The sequence below is a fragment of the Rhea pennata genome, chromosome 1, assembly GCF_028389875.1.
Source record: "Rhea pennata isolate bPtePen1 chromosome 1, bPtePen1.pri, whole genome shotgun sequence".
NCBI classification, from domain to species: domain Eukaryota; kingdom Metazoa; phylum Chordata; class Aves; order Rheiformes; family Rheidae; genus Rhea; species Rhea pennata.
In genome coordinates this window covers 201,887,849-201,914,518 of record NC_084663.1, presented here as the reverse complement: position 1 = coordinate 201,914,518, position 26,670 = coordinate 201,887,849, and the positions used below count along the sequence as shown (strand labels likewise).

Genomic DNA, 26,670 nt, shown 5'->3' with positions numbered 1-26,670 from the left:
TACGTGGCTCAGCCCAACATAGAATATAAAACCTCAACAAATGACAAAGGAATGTTTGAAGAGAGCAATGGACTTGAGCTGACTTCAACCCACGTATCCTTCCCAGCGACTGGGGATGCCCAGCGTCGTGACAATGAGTATATTATAGAGACCGCTAATGGCAATTACGTTGATATTATAATTGAACTCTGTAAGAGTACACTTGAATTGTGATTTCAGTATATTGCTGTATCACTCTCCTAAATAAAAAATCATGTGTAACACCAAACGTCTTCAAATTAAACTTTTATATTAAACATTGCACTCTCTGTATGTGTGGAATATCTAAAATAACCCAGACAGGGAGAGTACTGGACTCTGAAATGAGTAGAAGTTATCAGTGGAGGATTCTAAGAAGCCCCAAATAGTTAATGTGCTGCATGAATCAATCTTTGCTAATCTTCAGCTAGAAAACATTGAAAAGAATGAACTGCAATTGGGATTCTACAGCAATTAATAGCATTAGAAAAGAGAATAGTCTTTTTATTGTGAACTGGGAATAATTTTACGCAAGTTCAGATATCCTATTTAATTTGCCTGATAGAAAAGTTAAAACATTATTAATGTACTCATTTGACTGTTGCTTCACCACTGAAATGTGCTATGTTTTGCCATTCTTACAGAGCTTTCTAAATAATATACGTAAAATAAATACAATGTGGATGGGGGCACCTGAGCTAGACCACACTGTTCACATCATAATTGTCAGAGTGACACAGGAACCATCGTGGTACAGCTCACCTAACCAATTTTTGACTATTTCAGACATTTTAGAGTTTTCTACATTTAGGCTGACACCAACTGCACATTAAAAATGACTATTTCTCTATTGACTGTAAAAGGGCCTTAGTGCGACTAACTGCAACGGTTAAATGAATTATACCTCGGGTATCAGTGATCAAGTGTATTATGTACAACACACTGCAAGCTGTTTTTTTTCTTAGGGAAAGTGATAATGAAATTATGTCCAGTGATGATGAAAGATCAAATCAGACAGATCTGTTCTTTAAAGATACACATTATCGGTCGTACAACTATTTAGCTCTGCCCATTGCTGCATTAACATCTCAACCACTGTATCTCTGTGATGTTTTTGGAAATATTTTTCCTTACTGTAGTGTTTGAACATCTTCCAGCAGTTCACTGAGTGATATAATTAACATTGTCATATACCCTTCCCTCTCTTTCATCCTTATTTATTTACACGTGTTATCTGACATGATCGCCATGCCGCAGCTCCACTCTCAGGATTTTCCCAGGCACTGGGCCATCAGGTCACTGACCTAAGGATTATCTGCTGTTTCTGGCTCTTCCAAACCAAAAGTCCCTGAAATATCAGTTGTGTTTCTGATACTTTCAAGAAGCTTCTTTAGAAATATCGTAGCTGACATCTTAACTGGGGAACAAACTTTCCCCCCTAAGGGTTGCATTCAGTAAAGCTGTATGTTAGGTCTGGGTCTTCCCACCCTAAGTAAAAGGATCCAAATCAGTGAGGAGTAGCATCGACTTTAACTGAGAGAAGCCCAAGTTTCTGAGCAATGCTGCAATAAACATTGTGAACAAATGCAAGTGAGGAAAGGTACCTCTGCACAGCATGCAGTTCACTGCTTCTTTCGAATTATTGTTTCTAGTGAAATGATGCATTTGGTCCCTAAACAAGAATTTTGGTCACACTGCAATGGATATCTTCAAATAAAGAAAACACAGGTTATATCTGCTTCAGAAAGCTCACCCTATGATAAGGGTATCAAAAGCAGTTGTTTGCTGAGTTGAAAAATGCCAACTAGAGTAAAAAATTAATTAATAATCTGTACCTGCTTCAGAAATTCTAAAAACAAGATCAGATCAACACACAGTACAGAAATCCTTACTGAAAGTTCACAGCTTGTAACTGTACTATAGATCTTGAGATGTAGCTTCAAAGAGAGCATGAAATTGATGTCACATTAGTAGTTGTAATTTTCAGATTTAGTATAAATTTTGACAGAATGCAAATAAACAAAATACTGCCACGATCACACACAGGAAAAGGTATCATACTTTGAAGTTCACTTCAACAAATACATACATAGTTCTCAAAATCTGAAATCTCATAAATCCAGTGCTGGTACACAAACAGAAGGGTTTTTTTTTGACAGCAGTTCTAAGTTCTTCACACTAAAAACTCTTCACACTACATGTGATGTTATAAAATGAATATCCACAAAGAGAAAGACTAGTCCTTGAAATTTAAAACAAATGTATTATTTGAGGGCTTTACAATTACAAAAAAAAAATCTTTTTTTAGATCATAAGAATTTACTTTTTAAATAAAATATTCCTTAGTCTTGTCCCTCCACAGGGCTATGCATTTTTTTTTCAACATTGTAGAGGGATAGTGTAGTGGTTATCACATCTGCTTTACACACTGAAGGTCCTGGGTTCAAGCTCCAGTGGAACCAGCACCAGAAAATCCTTGGGAGGTTGGACTAGACGATCTCCAGAGGTCCCTTCCAACTTTAATGATTCTGTGATTCTCTTCCCCATTAAGTGTCATATTTAAGATAGATCTTTGGATGGGGTAAGCCATTCTAAATCCATCAATCTTTTCCACCTGTTTTGACTTATACCCCCAGTATCACCATACCATTTATCTGTGCTTCACTAAATTGTATTTATGACATCCTCCGTCCCACTATCCTAAGGAATTGCTTCTGAAAATTGATAGGAGCTCTAAAGATAACTGCAAAGTTGTCTGAAATGTATTAGGAAAAGTGGATCACGGTATTGTTAATTGTCTGCAGTTTCACCAGTAATCCAATTACAAATCATTCTGCTATACTTCATTGCTAAAAATGTGGAGTGCAGAAGTTATTTAAGGTTCTCAAATCTAAAAATCTTAACAAAAACAACCTCCACTCCCCTATACATATAACAAGGCACCTGAATAAGTAAAAATGAAACAATCATCCAGGTAATCTGGAAGCTACTCAGACTTTCCACAGACACAATGACAAGATGATGGGTAAGTATCTGGAGGAAGTGTCTTTAAATCTAGAAGCACACTATATGTTTTATGTTCGGAAAAGAAATAGTCTTACGTAAGTACAGGTTAAACAGACAGAAGAGCTTATGCTTACGCCTATTTCTCAATACTATAAACCACTAATTTCAGGTGTGTTTCGGGAAAGCAATAAAAATACAGGTCTGCTGTTTGCATCTTCAGCTCTTTGTACAGAACACAGCAGATGGGGTTCTGGCAGGAGACACTTCAACAACTGACTGTGGCCAAGACACATACACTGTTTTAAACACTTCCTCCAATATATGTAGGCTCTTCTTTTTTTTTTAAGTGCTCGAATATTCTCATTTGTGCTCTTAAATTAAATGTGTGGTTATTTTTTCAAGTACTCAGCAGTCCTCACTTTCAAGATCTTGTTCTGAAGTTAGGCACAGAACATTGTGATCGCATCCGCTGACTCTGCTGTCAGTTAAAGCCACTACCACAGGGAGCTGCTTACATTTAAACTGCCTCTCACAGCAAAAAAACGCATCAGTGTCTTCAATGAATTCACATTCTAATATTGGAGCCAACAGAAGCTCTTAGCAGGTAGAGTCCTATTACTCAGCTATACACAAAAACTCTTTCAATCTATGTTTATGCAAATTAACTCGTGTTTATATTCCCCTCTCAATTTGCAAAACTGAAAAACACTTTGTACCATTTGAATATCTCTGTAAAATCAACATACAGAAACAAATCATCTCTCTCTCATTATACACACACACACACACACATACACACACACACACATATATATATATCTCATGACTTCTCCTACCTCTCCTTCTAACATATTTTATGAACATTGTTCACGAACATCAAATACTTGAAGTTTTGTATCTGGCAATTTCTAACCCATATTATTATATAGTAGAACAAATGACTGATTAATGTTCAAATAAATACTACAAAGATTTAAATTTATTTCCTACCAATCTAATATACTACAAAAAGAAAAGAAATCACTATATATCACTACGATGTAACAATTAAAATATGCACAATTCCACAATTATATTCAGGAATGTGATGTAAAATAGATACCAGCAAAACTTAAGCATATTCGTTTTAACGATTTTTTTCTTTAAACTCTGCACAATGAAAATACCACACAGATGTGAAACTAGTACAAAAATATCCTTGTAACAGCAAAAAAGTAGTAAAATGCAAGAACACATTATTTTCATTTCCTTTGCTTTAGTTAAAGCCTAGCTTCAGAAATAAAGCCCAATGGCTTTCACTTAAGACTACACTTTAGTTCCATTAATACCATTAAGACTTAATCACATGCTCAAGTGCTTCCTGAATTGGAGAGATCTTAAATACATGTTTAATCTTAAGGATAGGCTTAGATAATTTACGTTTTCATATTACTTCTTCTATTGCTCCTTGTCCCCTTTGGGCATGGATGAATTTGAAAGTAAAAGAGATTCTACAAAACTCTGTGATTTAAGGATATATAATCACATTTATCAAAACAAACCAATAGTTGTTTTACATTTTAGATAAATATTTTAAATAAATATAAGTAGCCTTCATATATTTTTAAGCTACTAACAACAATCCTTTGGTGTTTTCTTAGGCAGAAATCACTTATTTTCTTGAATTGAGCCCTCCTACTCAGAGATGACCTCCAAAGAGGTAGAAGCTTCTGCAGCACCATCTACCTACTTTCCAGTCCAATTTTCCTTTCTCCAGAAACAAAGACATCAGTGGCTGGTTCCTGAGATTAAGAAAAATGCAGAAACAGGGCAGGCCAGATGGATACCTGTGCCACACTTTTTATTTATTTATTTATTTCACTTTAGCATTATAAAGCTACTGTTGCTTTTGTCAAACCGTATTTTAACACATGCTTCTGGGTCGCACCTTCAACACTACACTTCCATATTTAGTATGTTTTCTCCTCATAAATTCACAAACTCTATCATCTCTTGTATTTGTCAGCCTCTTCATCACATGTTTATTTGCCAATATTTAAACAGCATCCAACTTTGCTTTCCATATTAACATTGTGACCTACTGACAGTAGGTCTACATAGCGCCCTGCCTCTCTGTAGTTATGAGAATCTGGGGAGTTACACGGATAGCATCTTCTGTCAAGTAATGGAAAAAAAGAATAAAAAAATATACTTTGAAACAGTGGAAATAAAACTGATTTCAGGCTTGCAAACAAGAGCCATCTATCACCAACAGTTGCTTGTGCTTTCTCTTTCCCAACTTTAGTCCTGGCTACCATGAAAGCTTTGTGGACCTTCTCCTCCTTCCAAACAACAGGCTTAAGCTGAAGCAGTAAATATTTCTGCCTTTAGTTCTGGAAGGCCTGGTCTGAAAATGCCAAGCTCAGACACTTTGCTTACATTTGCAGCCACTTGCCAAATGTCAGAGCGTGGCACTCGGCCACAGTATTGCAGTGATGGGGGATGCTCTGCCGCGGAGACGACCTGCTGCCTGGGGCCTCCCGCGGGCTGCTCTTAAAAGGTGCGATGTGGAGATGTGGAGATGCCTGCGGGCTCTCGCCCAGCGTCCTGGCAGCACGGTCCACAATCTCCTCTGCTCAGAAACCCCCCAAAGCTCCACTGGAGATAAGGAGAAGCGGCAAGCGATGAGGACAGAGCAGCCCATGCCTGCCGCAGCACTGCCAAGCTCCCACCCTGGAGGCTCAGAGACAGGGGTAGCACTGGTTAATTCCATTTAATACAGCCTATTTTGAAAAAGTGTAGAGGGAGAAGGAATGTGTATTAATTTCGCATGCATATATATATATATGTTTACATGTATCCCAGCTCACCAGGAGCTTTGAGTGCGCAAACATTGGTGCAGAGTTCAGACCTACCTCGCATGCTGTCTTTTCTTCCTTCTCCACGATTTTCACGGGGTGCAAATTACCCGGTATGAATCAGACCCAATTTTTAGTTGAACTTCATCATGGTTTATTATACAGAATTGTTGTCCCAGCCACTGGGTTATGGTATCAACAAAAAGGTCAGAGAAACACAAAAAATAATCTCCACCAGAATGACTGGAGAGAGTTGGAAAGAGGTTGATAAAAATAACTGAAAATGCCTTAATAAGGCGTGTGATCAGCACAGTATTTCAGCTAGCTGCTTCTTGTGCTTGGTCAGAGAAATCAGGCCAAAGATAAGCTGTATAAATAAGACACTTTTATTCTATTTTTGCACATCTTTTTTAATTTCAGCTGTTAACATCTTTCTATTGCCTGTCCCAAGCTGGGGCCACCTGACATCTTTTAAGACACGCATAAAAACTAAGATCTTCAGTAGAACGATTCTTATCTTCCACAGTAAAAGAGAGAAAGTTTCAGAGTATGAATTCTAGCCAGGAAAAACATGAGGACCAAAATGGTCCCAATGTTTCCACTCACAACAGAGGTGAAGATAGAAGTAAGTGGAAGAAAATCAAGAGGTGATGAAATGAATGAGGGGAAATGCACAGTCTTGGGGTCTACCCAAAAAACTGTGCTGTATAACACAACGTAGCAATCCCATAGCTCACAGTCAACACCGAGCTAATGAGACAGTTTAAGACTAAATTGAGCTTTATTCCCATTTGTCAATTTCTAGATTGTTACAAAAATCTGAATAATTCGTTTACCTTCAAGAGATCTATTCAGTCTCTACTTATTTCTTGAAAATCTGCCCCTTAACATGAGACATAATTGAAATCAATTCAGCCAGTTCATCATTACCACAGATGACAAGTTAGTTTGATTTTTCTGCTGCAGATATGAGATAAAAGAATCCCAAAATATTATTAAGTAGTACCAGAACATATGTGTAGTCCATAAATTCAGGGTTCTTTGTTCTCAAATACTATTCAAATCCTACTCTTTTAAAATATATATAGTGTCTTTCTAGATATGCTCCTTTCAGTGATCTTCACCTGTCATAGGTAAGCGCTATGAACTGAGGAAAGCTGCCAAGAAAAGAAGAACGGGGGAAAAAAATACATGTGTCCCATAGGATTAAATTAGTCTAGTGAACTAGACTAACCTGAGTTATGAGTGAAGACTATGAAACGTAAATTGTGGATAAAAAGGACTGTGACATGTAAGTCATGTAAATAACTGATTAGGAAAACGACAACTGAAAACTTCAGGATTAATCAGGGTAAGCACTAAAGGTCTTTTAAATGTCTGAAAGGAAAATATCAGTAAGAAAACCTGCCAAAACTTAACGCGTGACTAGAACTGGATAATACAGAACTTCATTTTGCAGAAGCAGAACAGAAGTGTTCTGCTTCGTAGCTGCAGAAGAAGGGATAGTAAAAGTCAACTTCACATTTGGCAAAAAAAAAAAAAAAAGAACAGAAGAGGATATAATTATATTGAAGACAGCAATTAGTGTAGCACTAATTGTGTTTCCCATAAAACAGATACCCAATAATATATTAAACTGAATCTCCCCAAAAAGAGGCAAGCATGATTATTCTACAAGTCACATTTGACTGTTTGATTAAGGATTTTAATACATTTATTCACTTATTCTTTCATTGTGGTCTATAACACAATTGAATATGCCCATCAGTTGACATGAATATCACTGTCTAATCAGTATTTCTACAAAATGAAAATGCCCCAGAAAAGCTTCATCACTAACGCAACCAACGATAAAATATGGAAGCAAACTAGCAATCCCATTTCAATGCAAAATATATAAAGATTACTGCACAGGCTCAGAGGAAATAATAAATATAAGTCAATTCTTCTTTACTGGATTAAAAAAAATTCCACAAATTCAAGTTCCAGTATACTAGATGTTTTGCTTTTCTCTTCTGCTTTTGATAAAAGAATTAAATGCATCCTATCTATATTCTTCCTGCATTTGTATTAGGAAGAAGTCTATTCATTATGCAAATGTGATGTATAGTTAACTAAATGGAAATAGTAACAAAGCATTATGATAAAGTCTATCTCATAAGTGTTTAAAAACAAAATGGTATTCATCAGGAAGGACAACCTTCCTGATAATAAATAATAAGAAAAATAAAATAATAAGAAAAATAAAATAATAAGAAGATGATACTCAATTCCATGGAAGTAAGAAAGGACTGGTTATTTCTGTAGATGTTACCAACTATCTGCTGAAAAGTAAGGTGAAGAAATACCCATTCTGTACAAAAAATAATGAGAATGCCACTAAAAACGAGTGCAATGTAACCTTAGGATAAAGAAAAGTCACTGCAGAAATGTTTTGCATTTCAGTGTGCTTACAAAAGCGAGTCAATAAAAAGAAGAGTAATGACTTTGTTTTAATTACTATAAATACGGGAGTTGAAAAGTAATTATTTTGTAAGAATACAGAAACATTGCTGATATTTATTGGTCCCTGCTGTGCATAAAGAACTATCATGACTTCAGCAACAATTTCAGTGAAAACAGAATTATAATAAGTCACACAAAGAATTCCAGGATGGAAATACTATTTACCACTCACAGACCTGAGAGGCCATCAAGATTCTAATAAACGGCATAATTAAAAAAAAAAAAAAGACAGATTAGATGCTTCAAAGAAATAAAAAGGGAGCAAAATGAGCCATTTTACAGCTGTATTTCATTTCCTAATTCCTAAATACTGTCCTGGGACATTCATAAAATTTAAAGAAACTCTCTATCAAAAAAGAAAGAAATCCCTGACATCCACCAAATACCCTGTTTCCTTCAATGCTGTAGAACACAAGAAATCCCTGAACTACTATATCTGACAGTATCATTAGCTGTTGATAACAGTCCGCAGTTAGGTAATAATAATATATTAACAAAGGTAGGTAATTACAACCAGTTGACAAAGACTTTTATTAAACGGAAACCAAAAGGTTCTATTTTACATTGGAAAAAAAAATTCAAAACGCACTGAGAAAACCCCAGACCTTCAACCATCTTACTGAAGAAACCTGAGGAACAGACAGAAGCATGCTTTCCCGAGCAGCTGGTATTTCTGGCAATTCTGGATTGAGATTTCTGTTCTGCCTGAGTAGAAGCAAGTGTTACAGCTGAGCCTTGGACATCCAAGTACACACCTTAACACTGGATAACTGGCTATCCTGAAATAGAGGAATCAGAAATCTTCCTACTGGGTATTTATTCAAATTGATATATTTACATACTTGTACAGCCTTTGGAGCAGTGACGTTGTGGTACAATGGCAAATAACCATGAAAAACATCTCGTGATTACTTCTCCTTGTTGCTCTCAAGAGAAATTATGTTCCTGTTTTCTCAATGCACTCTAGAGAAGAATCATAATGTAATTAAAATTTTAATTACATAGAAACATCATCCTTTAACACTTAATACTAACAGTCAGAGAACTAGTGGTGAATCAATGCAGGATAAGAATGTAAGGCATTTTTTTTGTCTAAAAATCCAAGTGTCCTTGTAGAGTTTAACCCCCATCTTTGTCATGTAGGGAAACTCTTCTGCAGAAATAAACTAAGCCAGGAGAAACAAGAACTAAGTGGTCTTTTTGTTTGGCCAGTGGCAAATATAGGGTCCTCAAAGCAAAAATTTTCAATGGGATTTTTTCTTGCATGTCTAGCTGCCTAACTAGGTTTACCAGATTTTACCCAAACACATCAAATGAAGGGGAGGCAGGAGGGAAGTTGTGTTGCTTGGATCCAACCCCTATTTTTGTGGAGAAGAAGGCATTCTTACTTCTTACAGCTTTACAACCAAGCTGAAGCATTTTACTTCGCATCAGTTTTGCAGAACACTTTATTACGTTTTCCTGAAGAAGGCAGACAGAATTGAATTTTCATTCACTACCATTTCACGAGCTGGGATGCCTAGGGAGCCCCCACAACACCCATGCACAAACACATTGCGGTCCCCAAGCCTGAACCCTGCAGCCTCTCAAGGGAGACATGTCACACACACATTATGGGGGAAACACAATCCTCTACACAGTGAGCCATGGGAGGCAGTGGGCGGAAAACAGTTAATTTTGAATTGACTCAAAACAAATGTAATTTGCAAGTGGTTCCAACTAACCAAAATTAAACACTGTTATTCCCAGCATTTTGCAATTCCTGATCAAAAAGTAAATGGAGAAGCTTTCTGAAAATAGTGTTAAGACTTCTGTTAGGGAAAAAAAAAGTTGAAATTTTAGCTTCTTAAACCATTCTAGAATGGAAACAGTCATGAGAAGGAAACAGAAGGAGACATGTTAATGGTAACGTCTCATGAACAGAAATTCCAAATTTCACTCAGTTTTCACTTTTATGTAAGAGTTGGGAAAATGGGAAAAGAGTGTTCACAGATACTCTCTCCTGGAAAAAATAAATCATTTTGTTTTGCCAAGTCCACAAGGTAGCATCCTAGAATGTGAGGTGAAAAAAGCTTTACTTATAATTTTTGTTTACTTAGAAGTTTATTCTTCCCATGATACTCCTAGAAGTGGTATGCATACTCTCCAGAGTAGCAGTCAATGTAGAAGAGTGGGGAATTCAGCCTCTCTCATGCAGAAATATCTCCGGGATGTGAAGCTAGCCCAGTCGACACACCACTTCTCTGGATGCTGCACATGGGAATGATGAAAATGGTTTCATTGTCCCTCTCCTCCACTCTGTGAGGTCAAAATCCAGGGCACAAGACCACAGAGTATCTTCAACTGGCTTTTCTGTTTTCTGGCATTTATCCTGAATTTTTAGGGAGATGCTAATGATTTGAGACAGATGGTAATAACATCTTTTCTTTATTATTTTCTACATCCCTGGCTTTCTATATCCCTTTGAAACATTCCTTCAATTTATATTGTTTTTAGCATCCTGTGTTGTTTTTTATTTTTTTTTCATAAGGTACTTAGCAGTCATAATTTGGTCCTCTGGAATTTATGGCCTTTTATGTTCTCAGAACTGAGAACTGACGTTTTTTAGTACACAAAGCAGTAGTAGATGCTTTTTTGTTCACTTCTAGCTTGTGCCTCAATCTCAAGCTCAGGGGTTACTGAACAGAGCAGGAGGCAATGTGATCACATCAGTCACTGACCTTTCTGCCAAGACTATTAAGAGATTTCCAGATTTTGCCAGAGGGGATCATATTAGTCTATTCAGACTTTAGTAGGATCTCTAATTATCCGTTTCCTGTAAGATAATAAATGATAGAATATAAGCTTTCTACATCTATGCTGACAGTTTAGAAGTAAAAAACTTATTACAACTGAAGCCCGAAAATCATTCTCAAGGGCGAAGTCTGCTCAGCTATAATGCTAAAATGTATTATCCCATTACTGCAAATATTGCAGTGGGTTTTCACTAAATGCAGTCTGTCAATGACCCATTGACCACGCTCAAGACAAATGCTATTAGTACCGATACGCATGAATATGCCTAAGGAATATCACATGCTTATCTAGTACAAACAAGTGGGATATTTTACACTAATAAAGTTGTAATACCTTTGACTGCTTGCTATTGCCATACAGCCAGGCAGTGCAAACTCAGCAGGCATGGAGGCTACTTCCACTCTTTCCCTAGCCCCTGAGCTGCTGAAGAAGGAGACATCTGAATTTTCAGGTGGCATTTATTACCTCGAATGTTGTTTCATATTTCCTACGGCAAAAATGTAGCCAGCCATTGTGTGTCAGGATAGGTCAGTCTGGGGGCTGCCTGGCTGGTAATTCAGTCCCTGCCTCTCCCAGTACAATACTGATATATTTAAAAGAACTATACCAGGTAAAATAACACACATTCAGAAATGATCAGTCTTTCAAAAAGATGCTTTGCTGCTGTTTCTCCCTTGCAGTTCTGATTCTCCAAAACCATCCTCCTGCCTCTAAATTAGGCTTTTATCTTTGGTGCCTTTCAGCATCGAGAATAAAATGGCATGCTATCTTATGATTACTGAAGAGCAGGACCTTTTCTTCTAGGGCAGTTGCTGCCACCTGAAACAAAACCTATACATTTAAATAATTTGTGAATGGAGAAAACTAATTCTGGATGAATGCTGAGGTCACCGAGATACTGCAAATACGTATTTTCATTCATTCTTGAATAGCAAATGTGCATTTTTTCTGTGTAGATGTCAGGCAAACTTTAGGCAATTAACTCTTTCACCATTTAAAAAAATTACAGAGAAAAACCTTGGTTAGAACTGAGGTAGGTCTGGATCTGAGTGTGTATCAGCCTGCATGCATCATGCAGAAGCTTTAAATTAATTAAAGGTGACTTCAGTGAGCCATGTGTATAATACAGTGGGAAGAATGTGATCTGTCATCACAGAATGTCACAGGAAACAATGCCTTAATTGTAAGAAAATCTATATTGAAAACAGCTGACATGATCATTAACAATTTTATTTTATCCATGCTGATCAACTTGTAAAGGCAGCAAAGAAAAGAACTGAAATTCTGTAATTTTTTTTGTACCATTTCTATGGAATCTTCCATTTTAATTAATTTAAGAATTAATCAGACTTGATGCTTTGCATATTATAAGTGAATTTTTTAATGAAAATAAAAAATTGTTTGGCTAAAGCTTGAATTTAAGATTAGAAAGAAAATTAGTTATAAGATAAAGCCATTAATGTCTGCCTACAATATGTTCTTCTTCCAGACTCTATTCTCTAATGCAGGATAGATCATTAACATGCAAAATACTCTTCTTAATTCTCTCTTCCCCAGAAAAAGTAAGTCAATCTAAATGCTGTATAGTTCAGTAGCCAAGAGTTAGAAAATCCACGCATACATATATATATATATATATATACACACACACACATACATATATATGTATATGTATATATTTATCACAGTTTAGTCTTAGTCAAAAGAACTATATGCTATTTAACAGAATCACAGAATCATAGAATGGCTGAGGTTGGAAGGGACATCTGGAGATCATCTAGTCCAACCCCTCTGCTCAAAACAGGGTCACCTGGAGCACACTGCCCAGTGCCCTGTCCAAATGGCTCTTGAGTATCTCCAAGGATGGAGACTCCATAACCTCTCTGGCAACCTGTTCAGTGTATATCATGGATTTCTCATTTCTGTAGTCTATTCCAGAAATACATAATCTTTCTTTCACATTTAAATTATTAATCAACAAGATACACTACAAAACATACAGTGAATCCCAAGACAAAATATATATTGAGGGATCTTAAAGAATGAGGACACTACTTTTCACTCAGGCACATGAATGTAAATTCCACTGAAGTCAGTGGCGCTGCATCTGCACATTGTAAAAATACGAAGTTGACATTCAGCTACAATCATTCCCCAATACTTCAGTTACAGGACAGCTGTCCTCTCTTAAAATTCAGAGAAATTAAGTAAAATAGGCTGTAACTGCCTCTGATACTTCATTCTTCTGTCCTGCCATTAGACTGAGGGATAGACCGTTGTATCCCTGCAGAGCTCCATTAACGATGGTTAACTACATGGCATGAAGGTTTCAGGCATAAGCAAGATTAAAAGGCTGACATGTTAATCAGTGTCATGTTAGGCCCAGGATGTTTTACCTCATCCTCTTCAAATTATCTAGCTTACCTGGCAATCTTACCCATTGAAACTCAATGGAGAAAAAAAAATCAAACGAACACACCACTCATGACAAAATTCAGAACAGTTTTAAGAATACAGATTTAAATGTATACTTTAGCACCACATTCTATGCCTTTTACACTTCAAAATTTTATATCTCAATATCCTCACTGCCAACGGCATTTTCATATCTGCAATTCAGTTTTGTAGTAATATACGACGCATATATATATACTTATAAATATAAATATATGTATATATACATATCTTTTATATAAATAGCCTAACCCATGAAGCTTGTTAAATCTCCTTCTAGAATCAACAGAGAAGAAAATTTCTCAAATGTGATTCACATAGTTCCTGAAGCAGGTCTGATGAACCAGCTTTTGAAGGGGTCTGTCTCTTTACATGCACCGCAGATGGGGCTAGACAACAGGCCAGCCTAAATGCTTCATTTCAGACAAGTCCCTGCAGCCCCTCCACTACACGCGTGACTGCTCCTGCCACCCAAGCAGCAGTCTCAAATGTAGAGAAAAAAGCTTGAAGAGCACCACAGAGAAGAAAGCAGATACCAGCAGGTTTCTCCCCTTTGCATGGGGACAACACAACCTCAGGTATGCATACGCCTTGTCTTGGCTATGACATCTGGGCATGCACCAGCCCTCCTAGCCCTCACTCTAGTCACGATGAAAAGGAAATCCAGGTAAGAACTACGCTGTGCCCTGAAGAGATCCCCTATTGCCCCTTCTCCTTACTACACACCTCTGTGCCTTTTCTGGCCCCCTGGATTATCAAGGTTTGCTTGCTGGGAGTAAGAAACAGGGTCTCCTCAGAGGCAGTGGTCAGAAAAGACACCAGACACACGACAGTGATGCTCTCCCTGCACCAAGGACTTCCCCATGGACTCAGGGAGAGACATCAGAAATCCCGAACCTGTTTAATCCAAAAAAGATATTCTTTCCCTCTGAACTGTTAATGAATGTGCTCATTGATAATTAAGGACATTTCTACTGTTTTTTTACATTTGATATAAAAAACAAGTAGAAACCTCAGATCATTAAAGATCCTTAGACAATGTTATAAGACTAAAGCCATTAGCCTCCCAGTCTCTGTTAAGCTCTTCTTTATACCTCCCTTCTTTTTGTTCATTATTGTTAAACTACGTTACATCACTGCTGTATTTTAGCCTGGAAGCGGCTGTGGGGCAAGAAATCCCAGGGTATATTTTATATATCAACTTGTTAGGTAAGATCATTATTATTTTATCATACAAAGCAGTGTTGAAATTTCACTATCACATCAGTCGCTGTTTATCCACCAATGCGTTCACATCAGATGTTGCTAAATGATTAAATAGCTTTCTGACCTAGTCCTCTAGAATTCCTTTCCAAATAAAAATGGAAAACATTCATTTCTACTGCTTTGTACAGGAAGTAGTACACCAGCTCATTCTGCAGACCTTCTGGAGATATTGTTATTGCCGACTTTTTTGTTAGCAGTGCTCTCCAAGATGCTTTAAATAATATAAACCTTTTCTTCATATATTTACATACTACTTCCACTCAATCTTTTGCTTGTTTTTCACACACAGATTCCTGTTCAAGACACTTACTATTCCTCCTCAACAGTATCTGCCATGTTGCCATAATTCCTAAATATTTCCTGCATATCCAGGGAATGTTACAGACAGTCACCGACTTCCACGTGACTCACAAAACAGTAACGTGGACTGTAGCCCAAACTTTACAGTGATTTTGATGTTGTGTGGTTTTTGACTTTTAAGACTCTGAAGTGAGAACACTAGTTAGGGCATCCAAAATATCTAGAGTCCATGTAAATTTTCATCCTGTTCCCACCTTAACTAATAACTAGGTTATACTGACTAACTTCTGTTGGCATTACTGCACTTAGATCCAGCTTTTCTGAACAATTACTGCTTTTCTAAATGGAGAACACTGCATTTACAGACAGAAGAAAACATGAAATATTACACTGTAGAGAGAGAAGTAAGATCCTAAGATTTCACTCGAGAAAGCTACAAAAACTTAAATCTTCATAAACTGCCTTGAGAAATTAATAAGAAACTCGTGCTAAGAGATAAAGAAGAGCCAGAGAAAGGAAAAGTAATTGCAGCAATCCCATAACTGGCTTTTTGCAGCTGATTTGTCAGATAATTTAGTCAGAGCTGGAGTTAAACGTATCAAAGCATTTTTTGGAAGTTCTACTACAAATATCCTCATGTCTCCCAGCACACTGGAATGAAGTTAATTTCTCCAGTCTGCTACAGGGGAGCATGTTGACCCTATACACACAGCCTGAGTAACTGCGCCAGCCTACGTGCTCCTATGAGGACAAATCCATAGCCAAATGCGCAGAGGAATGTAAAAGCAAAACAGACGCGGTGCACAGAGATCCATAAGCACATAGACTTGTCCCTTTTTGCCAAGCTAAGAGAAATTTTGGTGTTCTCAGTGTACTAGACTACCCTTTTAATAAATACTAGTATTACACAGAATTACATTAACTTACAAAAAGCCTGTTCTCTATTATGTGTCCAGAACAAAACTGTCACAACCTTTAAAATACCATTTCAAAATCCTTCCTCATTGCATATACTTGTTTCATATTAGGTTTACTGCAATTAAGTAATAAATCTAGCAAGAAAAAAAAACAAAAAAGAAGTATGTTTTGAACTCATGTATAATCCAAACTTTGCCAGTGCAGATAATGAACTAGAAAATGACAGTACTTGTGATATTTCATTAATAATTAAAAAAAAAAAGCTTACAAATTGAAAGTAATTTTAAATTAGCTTAAGGAAATAATCCATAAAAAAGATCAGCAGAGTGGAACTAAGATAATATAGAAAATCAATTGTTGCATTGTAAAAGGGAAGCAAAAATTGATTTATATTATTTGATCATGAAAAACAGTTGGTTAGAAATAATATCCAAAGAGGTTCATTGTGTTTTCTGAAAGGATATCAAAATGAAGAGATCAATGCAATGCATCCGATCCTACATAAACCACAAAATATGCTTAGAAACTACCAGAACGTGACAGTAAATGTTAGTGCATATGAATAATGAGGCACTACTGTAAATGATAAGGGAAAAGCCTAAAAACGATTATTTCAACGAACATCCAAACTAAGGTCCCTGCCTAGGAGGGTTTGCAAGTTAACATGTACTTCAGTGGTAAGTGCTACATCTCTGCTCATGCCACCGTGAGGGATGGATGAAGAACCTCTTGCCCAAGCGTTCAGACACAGCAGACACCTTCCTACCACCAGACCCAGCTCCCGTGCTCCTGTTTCGCATGTCTCAGTGCGTGCATGGGGCGAGGGGCTAAAGGAAGGGAGCACTTCCCCACCTCAAGACTAGGAAAAGTCAAGAGATCTCTAGAAACAGCAATTGAGACATTTGTGTCATGAATCTCAGAGGCATGGTCTTTACTTTCTGAGTTTCGTGATGCCAGTTCCCAAAGCATCCTCCCACAAACTGCACCTTGGTTAAAAATATCTTCTGGATCCACACTAGTGTTACCACCAGTGTACTTCTGCAATATGTTGGGTGCCATAGAGATGCTGAATTGGCCCAATCCGTGATTCACAATACTGTCATTCAAAGAAGGATTCTCTCTGCTACAAAGCACCTGGAGTCTGGCAGATTCAGAGTTGGCTGACTGCTTCAGGTCTGTTCGCAATGCACTTCAACAGCCTCAGAAAAAGAGACTAATATTGGACTTGGCAGGCCTAAAACAGATGTACACAGAACAGAGGAGAAATATGAATAAAACAGCTGAGATATGTACAACAGAAGAAAACACAAGAAAAGGAAAACAAGAAATACTCCTCAAATAGGAGAGAATCACCTATTTTAAAAGGATTCTAAGTGGTCAGTACTAATTCTTAAATTTGAGCAAAATACAGGATAGATGAAAGTTCATTGACACTGAAAATCCAGATGGGGCCAATGAGGAAGATCAGACCCAGGTGTCCATCAGTGTTAATACCAGTGGTGGCAGAAGAAGACAGGAGGTACCAGATCAGAACTGTAGCCCACCCAAGGAACCAGTCTGCCAGGCACACATTTATTCCCTAGTTATGCCAGCCTGGGTGTGAAAAAAGAAATGGTTCAGGAGGAATTAGGACAGCTGCATGGCCACTAACAGCCCACCCAGCCTCAGGTCTCAATGTAGTTCCTGTTCTTGCCCTTCAAACACTGCCTACCTGTACATGGTCGGTCCCTATGCGTCATGGCTAAATCAAAGGTCTTTTCAAAGTGATGATTCAACTGGCAGAACAGAAATAGTTTGTTCCTATCAGCAGAGATTAAACCTGGTCTGATTAGAAATATATAAGTCCTAGACCACTAAGGGACTCCTACTTGTGGTACACACAAATGCCAGTGTGTTGCAACAAAGTTGAGTGTACATCTGCTCTCACAACTAATCATGGACGTACAGTCTGGAGGATTTGCCCCGCTCTTCATTTACAATGGAAGTAAACTTGTGATGTGAGTCTGCTAAGCACTCCAGTCTATCCAGCAAAACTCCTGCTAACTTCGGTGGGACCAGATCTTAACATGTGTGATGCCATTTGTAAGAGATGCACTGTTTCTTTCAAGGTTTGGTAATAAAGAAGCATATAAAATACATGGAAATCTACCAGTCTGTGTCTTCTGCAGAATTGCTAGCTCTGGATCACCTAACCTTGTGATCTGTACCTCATTCCTTTTTTTAAAAATCCCATTTGCATCAGATGTGATTTTTTGGTTTCTGCATTTCATGATCCTCCTACCTACATGGGAAGACCTCACAGCTATTAAAAAAAAAAAAAAAAAAAAAAAAAAAAAAAAAAGAAGAAGAAGAAGAAGAAGAAGAAGAAGAAGAAGAAGAAGAAGAAGAAGAAGAGGAAGAAGAAGAAGAAGAAAGGCTTGTTTCTTTAATTTCTTCACCAAGGTAAATACTGACAGCATAACCAGTGTCTAATCAATCCCTAAGGGCAAAAACAAGCACCTCTGTCATGTTCTTCTGAGCTGGCAGGGGGCAAGTTCAGGTTTCTCATTAATGATGCATGAGAGTGAATGGTAACAGCGGTATGACCAGGGGCACAGCCGAAGGCATGAGAGCAGAGGCTGGTGTCACAGCTACTTCAGAGTGATTCCAGATTAAGATTATTATTGTTACTACTGTGTGTCTTTCTCATTTCATCATTACAATTCCATGTCAAAAGAAAGTGGGACATCCACAACAAATTCACATTTGCAACTCTGCCATGTTGTTCGAATTAGTGATTTTTTTTAAATGAGAGGAAATTGCATTCAACAGCTGTACAAAGCAAGCTATTTGCACTTTCCACACAGCTTTGAGACTGCACCCAAGATGACAATTCTTGATCTGCAGCTCCTCTACTATTCCACTTACTTGCAGTTTTTGTACCTAAGCTCACATCTCCTTCCTAGTGTCAAACCCTATTTTTTGATATTGACAAATGCCTATTTTGATACATTCAGTCGAGGGAAGAATACCTCTGTGCTGTCCATTGTATTAACAATATGAAAAAGTGTATCTAGAAATGGATATAGAAAATGCACCCAGATTTTAGTCATCTCCATGTTATATTCCATAATTTCTAGTATGCTAAAAATAGTACACTTGATTATGTATTTAAATTGTCACTACTTAACAAATAATAACTATTCTACTGCAAGATATGAATGCTAATCCATTCCAAAGAAAATTGCATGTAATTTAATTATTACTAAGCTTTCTGTCCACATTTAATTATCAGAACTTATATTTAAATATAGCTTATCATCCCAAATCCTTTAAGCCTGCTGTTGAGTAGATTATCTATATGGGTCTGTGTCCATGAGTGTGTCTGTGCATGGGGGGGAGGCTCATTTTGTGCACTTCCAAACTGTGGCCCTTTGTTCAATCACTGCCTTGCACTGCATTGCAGTCCGAGGCAAGAAACCAAGACTACTCTATCCCAGGAAAATGATTAAAAAAAAAATATGAATGCAGTTTAACTGCTCTTTCGCTCACGTTTGCTGAGTTGAAATGCCTAACGATAGCGGGATGAGGCAGATCCATCATGCCGGTTCATTGTTATCAAGGGATACCGATACTTTGCAGGGATTCTTCGAGCAGCCAGTTATAACCTTCAGCTTCTGTAGTGGTCCAGCGCTGCTGGGAGGATGTTTACAAAAAAAATATGCAGTACACATCCCACACATTTCTTTCTCTATCGCTACTCCACTTTCCTCATGCAAATTTAACAAATGACTTGTATTTACATGGCAACCTTCACTTCAAGTTTTACAAATTTAAGACCTAAAGAAAGATGACTTTCAATTGTTCAGCAGGTATGTGACAGTGGTTTGCAATTGTACTCTTAAGAATAATTACAAAAAAACTCTATAGAATTATAAATAAATAATTCTCAGGTCAGCCAAAATGGACCATGAAGTTCTTTCCCAGTATACTGCATGGGTAATGTAGCTGACCAAAGGAAGTTCACTGCTACATTAGTGAACATATGCACTGAACATACCGATGCTCAACAACTAAAAACAACAAATCACATCAATCTTCACCAAAAATGAATGTATATGGTTTGACTCACTTTTGAGATGTAATTTGCAGCCTTGTACCAGTTTCACAAAAGCTCACTGTTTTTCCAATAGCTTCAAAAGCATGAAAAGATCCTGTAGAAACTCAATCTACGCAATACTCAGGCTGCTCAAGGGAGGTACTGGAACAAGTTGTTTCCAGAAAGAGCAAACCAGCTCCTACCTCTGTCCAGAATCACTCATGTTATAGACTGGACTGCACAGCTATGATTCAACAGTACTCACTAGCAATGGGCCTCAGTTATCCAAGATGAAATAAATACTGAGAGTCTGTTCTGCTGCTCTTTTAAAAGAAAACTTTATTGACGGTTAAAGCCACCAAAAACATAGTTCTGGTTTCTTTTTCTCATTTCTGATGACACAAGAAACACCAGACCAAGTCACAGACTTTTTTTTTTTTTTTTTTTTTTTTTTTTTGACTAATTAACCTGCTGGGCTGAAATATCAAAAAAATATATTTTTGATTTAAAAAACAAATATTCATTGACTTTTCTTCACTTGCAGAAAAAAGTACTTAAGAAAATAAAAGTGAAAGTCAACATAAAGCATAGTTTTAGTTCAAAGCAAAAAATTCTCTTATAGATACCTGAAGGAAATGCAGAGGGAACTAGAAGTTAAATTTTCTGGAATTTAGTAAAAATAATGACTATGATCTTTTACCCAAGACTCCAGGGATTAAATTCAGTCACTCAAAATATGAGAGCTGCAGATACGATTTTTTCCTCTGCCCAGTGGGAAGTGGATCCATTAGTCCTAAATCACAAGAAAGTCTGCTAGCCCCCAGGCTATAAAAGGAAATCCTCCCTCCACTAATTCTTCCACCTTCTCGTTGTCAACAAAATTATTGCAACATATTTTCAGAGGATACAGCATGTCAGTAAAGAGACTGGCAATCTGAAACACAGCTGCCACATTGCACAGTGCTCCCTGAAGAGATTATGTCTAATGAAGAGTCTGGAAGATAATTTTACAGGTCATTTCAAGCAAGATAGTTGAGGCTAAAGATAAAAATGTCATGTCAATAGCAGAAACTGCTATAATGTATGCAGGAAAAAAGTATTAAACATATTATTTAACAAAGAAAGAGATTAAAAGTATTTATTGAGTTTCATAGTGCCAAGAAACACTTGATCTGAAAAGTGCAGAAGCTGAAGAGTAATCTATGCCTCAAGGCACTATGCAGCTCAGTACCCTTTTTTCTCCCTGTTTGCATCTGACTTTGTGTGCCTCATTTACTTTACAACTAACATTTTAATGCACAATTGTCCTTCCACACATGTATGAGAAAATACATTGTTTTTCACAATGCAAACCGTTTCAAAGTATAAATAAGCAATATAACCAGATGTCTGATCGAATTAGTGTATTCTTACTAAGTCAGTATGCTGACAATCTGTTCTTCAATGACAAATTTTCAGCACGGACATTTACATACATGTACTGTTACTTCTGAACTCCACTGTGTATCAGCACTCGTATTTGGGGTTAGACCTTAAATTGCACTTTAAATTCTGTCTTTTAGCTGTAAAATCAGACTCTTTGTCAGTGAAATACTTGCATAAGAGAAAGAATATGGGAATACAGGATGTTTAGAAAGAGTTTTTATGTACATACCATTTCTAATTTACAACTATTAAATTCCTATGAAAGCAGCATCAAAACCATTTTATCTACAACTGTTGCAGAGAGCCTGAAGTGTGTTTTTCCTACCAAAGATTCTGAGTTCAAAGAAAAGCAAGATATTTCTGCATGAAATGTCATTATAATTTGGGTTTGCCACATACTGCAAATAAAGGTAAGATTATTCTCCCCACATACTGACAAAAAACTGCATGATCTTATTTAGCAGGGCAACTGAGCCCAGGCTCTCTTGTTTGCAAGAAAAACAGCAGCTGCCTCAGACAGGTAAACAGGTAAAGCTGTTCTCCAGAAGAAAGTGGTACTGAGCTCTTACTGATGCAGTGGGATGCACAGCATTCAGTACGATGCACACTATGAAGTAAAGGTGCTGAAACTCAAAGTAAGCCTCAGCTATATCAGTAAGTCTTCCAGGTGATACTCTTGATAGTCACGGAGGACATCAACATATTGGCGGGTCAGTGCTTTGCGTATTTTTCTAATTCATATGGAGTTTCATAATAAAGCACACTGTCTCAACTTAATGTAACCAAGAATAATCCAGCGTTGATGAACTCATTGACACAAAATCAGTCCAGTTTGGTTAATCACTGAGTTATTTAGATTTTCATTGTTTTCATTTTCTGCATTTTCAATCATGCTATTCTACAATTAATGAAATATCTGGATATCATCTGAAAAAAAAGAGTAAACTTGGTGGCTTTTATTAAACAGAAAATCATTTGCTGTTATAAAGGTACTGCCTGTTAAAGCTCAGGAGTAACATCACTGAATTAAAAGTTTTAAAGTAGTAGTGTCTGAAGGATTGAGGCTTTATTTACAAATACAAGAAATAGTTTTCTTAAAATAGTTATTTTATAATCCAACCACTAGACTACTTCAAGGCAGTCATAAAGCACTGTATGAAAAAGAATGTTCTAAAAGCAACACCTGCAATAAAGTCAGCATATGCACTAAACTATCACTGGAGGAAAACAGTTTTCACGTGATAGTCATATTACACCACATTACACCATTAGGTGTGCTATTCCTACAGCGCTATTTAAAAAGAGGTATGCTCAGATCCTCTGGGCCTCAGCTGCACTCTTGCATTACTGTTCTGCATTAATCACCACTGTACAAGATGCTTTTAAGGCATTTTTGCACATGCAAATGACACGTGTCATCTTCCAGTTAGATTGACAAAATGTCAAGAAATGCTCTAAGTGAAATCTAAGTAGTTTCAGTTAAAACATTTTAATACATCAGCCAGAGGGCTATTTTAATTATCCAACTTATCAAAGCATGTTCTTGTGTTTGCATTTCAGCACAGACACACTGTTTGCTCTCAAGGGCCATACAGTTTCATCTCAAGAGACAGACCCATAGACCCCAAGGTCTTTATTTCCAAAGACTGCCAAAGATTCACTCCAGTGGATTGTTGTGACTTTGTGGACTTCTGTGGAAAAAATGTCACTTTACAGTGTGACCAACACCATAAGCTGCCATGTTTCTGGAGAAGCAGCTAAAGAATAAGCACTGATAAACCATAAATGCAGTTGGTAAGGCATGCACACTGAGTCCAAGTGGACTCATAGCACATGAAATACTGTTTTTGCATAATTTATCTGTGTAGGTAGTACAGGCCCTCAATCGGCAATATGCTCAGGATCTCCTAAGACCTGCTGGCTCTAAAAACCCAAGGCAAGATTCACATAATGCTCTCTACTGTAACAGCACCAAGAAATGCTGATCATTTGGGGATTGCCAAAGAAAGTAGAGAAAAGTATTCCTTCTGCATGTAGATTACTACAAAACAATACATAATATTTCCTAAAAATGGGTCATCTGATCCTGTTCACGTATGAAAGCCATGAGTAAAACTAATGGCTTCTGGCTGAAAGAGTCAGATCTACAGAAGGAGCCTAAAACATGATACAGATAAATTTTAGGCAGTAAAATTCAAAATCTGTTCCCTGTGATCACCACATCCTGGGGGAGCCCAGACTGGCTGTTCATCCTACTTGATGGGCTATGTGGAGGGTGCCAGCAAAGCTGTTCCTTTCCAAGTCAGGAGAAGCTCCATGTGGCAGCTCCTCTATGCCTATTCTGCATCAAAAAAACAGCTAGGTTCCTTAAAACACTCCTTTTAGTAGCCATTATATAAAAATTGAGAAGAGGTTCATCCCTTAATCCGTCACTCAAGCCAGGGAGCTCCTATCTAAGAACAGTTGAAGATTGACGGAAACACCCCAAAAGGACTGCAGGGTCCTGAGGAGGGGGCTACCTGGACCAGAATCAGTCATCTAAGCCCTTGATAAGACATGACTTCATACAAATTCCTGCACTTAGTATTAGTCTAGTTCTATAAAACGACTTGACCTGGATGTGGGCTTTCCTCTCTGCCACTGATGATGTGATCTCTACACTTGTGTGCTAGATCAAGAGCTACTAGCACAGGTTCATACTGCTGAAACAAAAACATTAGCACCCTACAGCTCTTGTAGATTTTGCTTTAAGATACATTTTAAATCACTTATGCAAGATATATCTTTTCCTAGCTACAACAATCATTCTGAATTAAGTCTATAGCAAAGGGACTTAGGAACTGAAGAGACGAAGTCCATCTAGGCAGCTCTCTCGAAGCTAACTGGCATGAGATTTTCCTCAGGAAAACATCCATAGAATAGATGCACTCATATATTTTGAAATGAGGTTTAATTTCAGTGCACAATAATGTATGCTTTTATACCTATGACCTATGCAATCTGAACAGTAAAGGCATATAGGAACAGCAATATAGTAGTGAATTGGAACAACTCCAGTTATTCTTAAACGAAGTTCTAAATATCCAAACATTCTGAGTATTGCCTGCTTCCCTCCTATTACTCCTCTTCTATATTCATCTAGTCCATATGTGGCTGACAAGTCCCTCAGAGACAAAAAGCATAGACTACCGAGGCTGATAACTGCTGTTATCAGTCAAACAGAGAAGCACAATTTGAACAAAGTAAAGTGCACATCTTATGGCAATCACCTGAGATTTTAGAACTCTTGGGTTGCTTAATACCCATTTTCCCCCTCTGTTGGATGTCTTTTCCTCAAAAACATTAAGAAGTGATAATTATAGAAGTCATGCTGATAAAATCTAACCAAAGAGACAGGGTAAACAGTGAATGTCAATTGACCTGTTTTTTTAAAAAAACTGCAGCTCCTGGAACCTTTATAATTTATAAGTTTCATTAAGTTTCATTTGCAAATAATGTTACACCTTACTGATTTAAAATATTAGTAACTATTCAGCAGAATGTAAAAAATAAAATAAAAAGGATTACCCAAAACTACATGACTTTGACAAAATGTAGTAACGAAAGGATTATGGTTTTAAGAACCCGAATATAACGTGCACTCACTGGGAACAACTGATCACAGAGGTCAAAATTTCTACAAAGACCGTAACCCACAGTGCTGATTTCAAGCGCCAGCGGCGTCGTCCCCGCCGGCGGCACGGCCAGCCGCACGCCGCTCCGCTCCCTCTCCCACCCGCGCCGCAGCGCAGTCGGCTCCGCAGCCCGCACCTCTGACGGCGGGTTTGGACCGCGGCTGCCGCTTCCCGGCTTCGGAAGAACCGGGTCGCCCGGCCCCCCCGCGCAGCGGGCCCGAGGAGCGACCCCGCGCCGCCGCCGTGCCACCGGCCGGGGCAGCGGGTCCCGCCGCCCGCGCTGCCCCGCGCCGCCGACGGCCGCGTCCCGCCGCCGCGCCACCCGCGCAGCCCTCCGCGCTCGGCGCCGCCGGCGGCCCCAGCGCGCAGCCCCGCGCACTCACGCGGAGTAGACGGCGTAGGGCGGCAGCGCGCCCTCCTCGCTGGGCTCCGCGTCGAGGAGCAGGTAGTCCTGGCTGTCGTTGCGCCGGGCGCTCGGCGCCGGCGAGCTGCCCCTCCGCGGCGCGTAGGGCTGCGCCTGGCTCATGGTGCCGCGCCGCCGCCGCGCTGCCCCGCGCCGCGGCCGAGCCTGCTGCCAGCCGCCGCCGGGGCAGCCGCGCCGCTCCGCGACGGCGCCGGCAGCCCGCGGCCGTACAGCGGCGCCTTCCGGGCCGCCGGGGAAGCGGCCCTCGCCGCGCCCCGCCGCCGCGGTGAGGGTCGCGGCGTCCGCCGCGCCTGACCTTCCCTCCGCGGCGCTCCGCGGGCGAGACGCGGCTCCGCGCGGGGGCGGAAAAGTTTGTACGGCCTCAGCCGCGGTGGCGGGACGGGACGGGACGGGGCGGGAGGCGGGAGGCGGGAGGCCCTCCCCGTCCGCCCCCCGCGGGGCTCCGCGCGCTGCCGCGGGCCCCCGCCGCAGCGGCCGGGCCGCCCGCAGCGGCTCCTGCGCGGGCGCAGCGGCCGCGCGGCACCTGCGCGTCCGGCCGTCCGCGCGGAGGGGCAGGTGCCGGAGGCGAGCGGCTGCGGGGGGCTGTGTTCGCCAGAAGAACATCGCGGTGCGGAAAGGTGCCTCATTTTCAACTGCTTTTCATAAAATACGGCCTGAGATGATCTGAAGAAATCATATTTACAAACTCGTCGGGTCTCCAGGACTGCAAGCATGCGCTTGTTAGCTCCAGCTTTTAAACTTTTACGAAGTACGAGCACGTCTTCTTCTTTTTTTAACTTAGAAATACACTGCTATAGTACTTCTGTTCTTTTACAGAGACTCTTCTTCATGTGTTCCATAACAAAACTAGTTTTTATTACCTCTAGTAACTTCAGATACGAATAGGGATAGCATATTGCCATGCTTAGCAAAAAATTATCTTTGCAGTAATGACATTTAAGCAGCACTCATTCCCCTTAATATTGCTCT

The 26,670-nt window shown here is 39.0% G+C and overlaps 1 protein-coding gene across 1 annotated transcript in view; it reads right to left on the bottom strand.

Moving 5' to 3' along the window:
• TRPC6 (transient receptor potential cation channel subfamily C member 6) overlaps positions 1-25,803 on the bottom strand; it is a 105,098-nt gene extending 79,295 nt beyond the window's left edge. The window contains exon 1 of the mRNA XM_062567292.1: positions 25,661-25,803. Coding sequence (XP_062423276.1) covers positions 25,661-25,803 — 143 coding nt within the window. The remainder of the gene's footprint in view (positions 1-25,660) is intronic.
• Between the last annotated feature and the right edge of the window lie 867 nt (positions 25,804-26,670).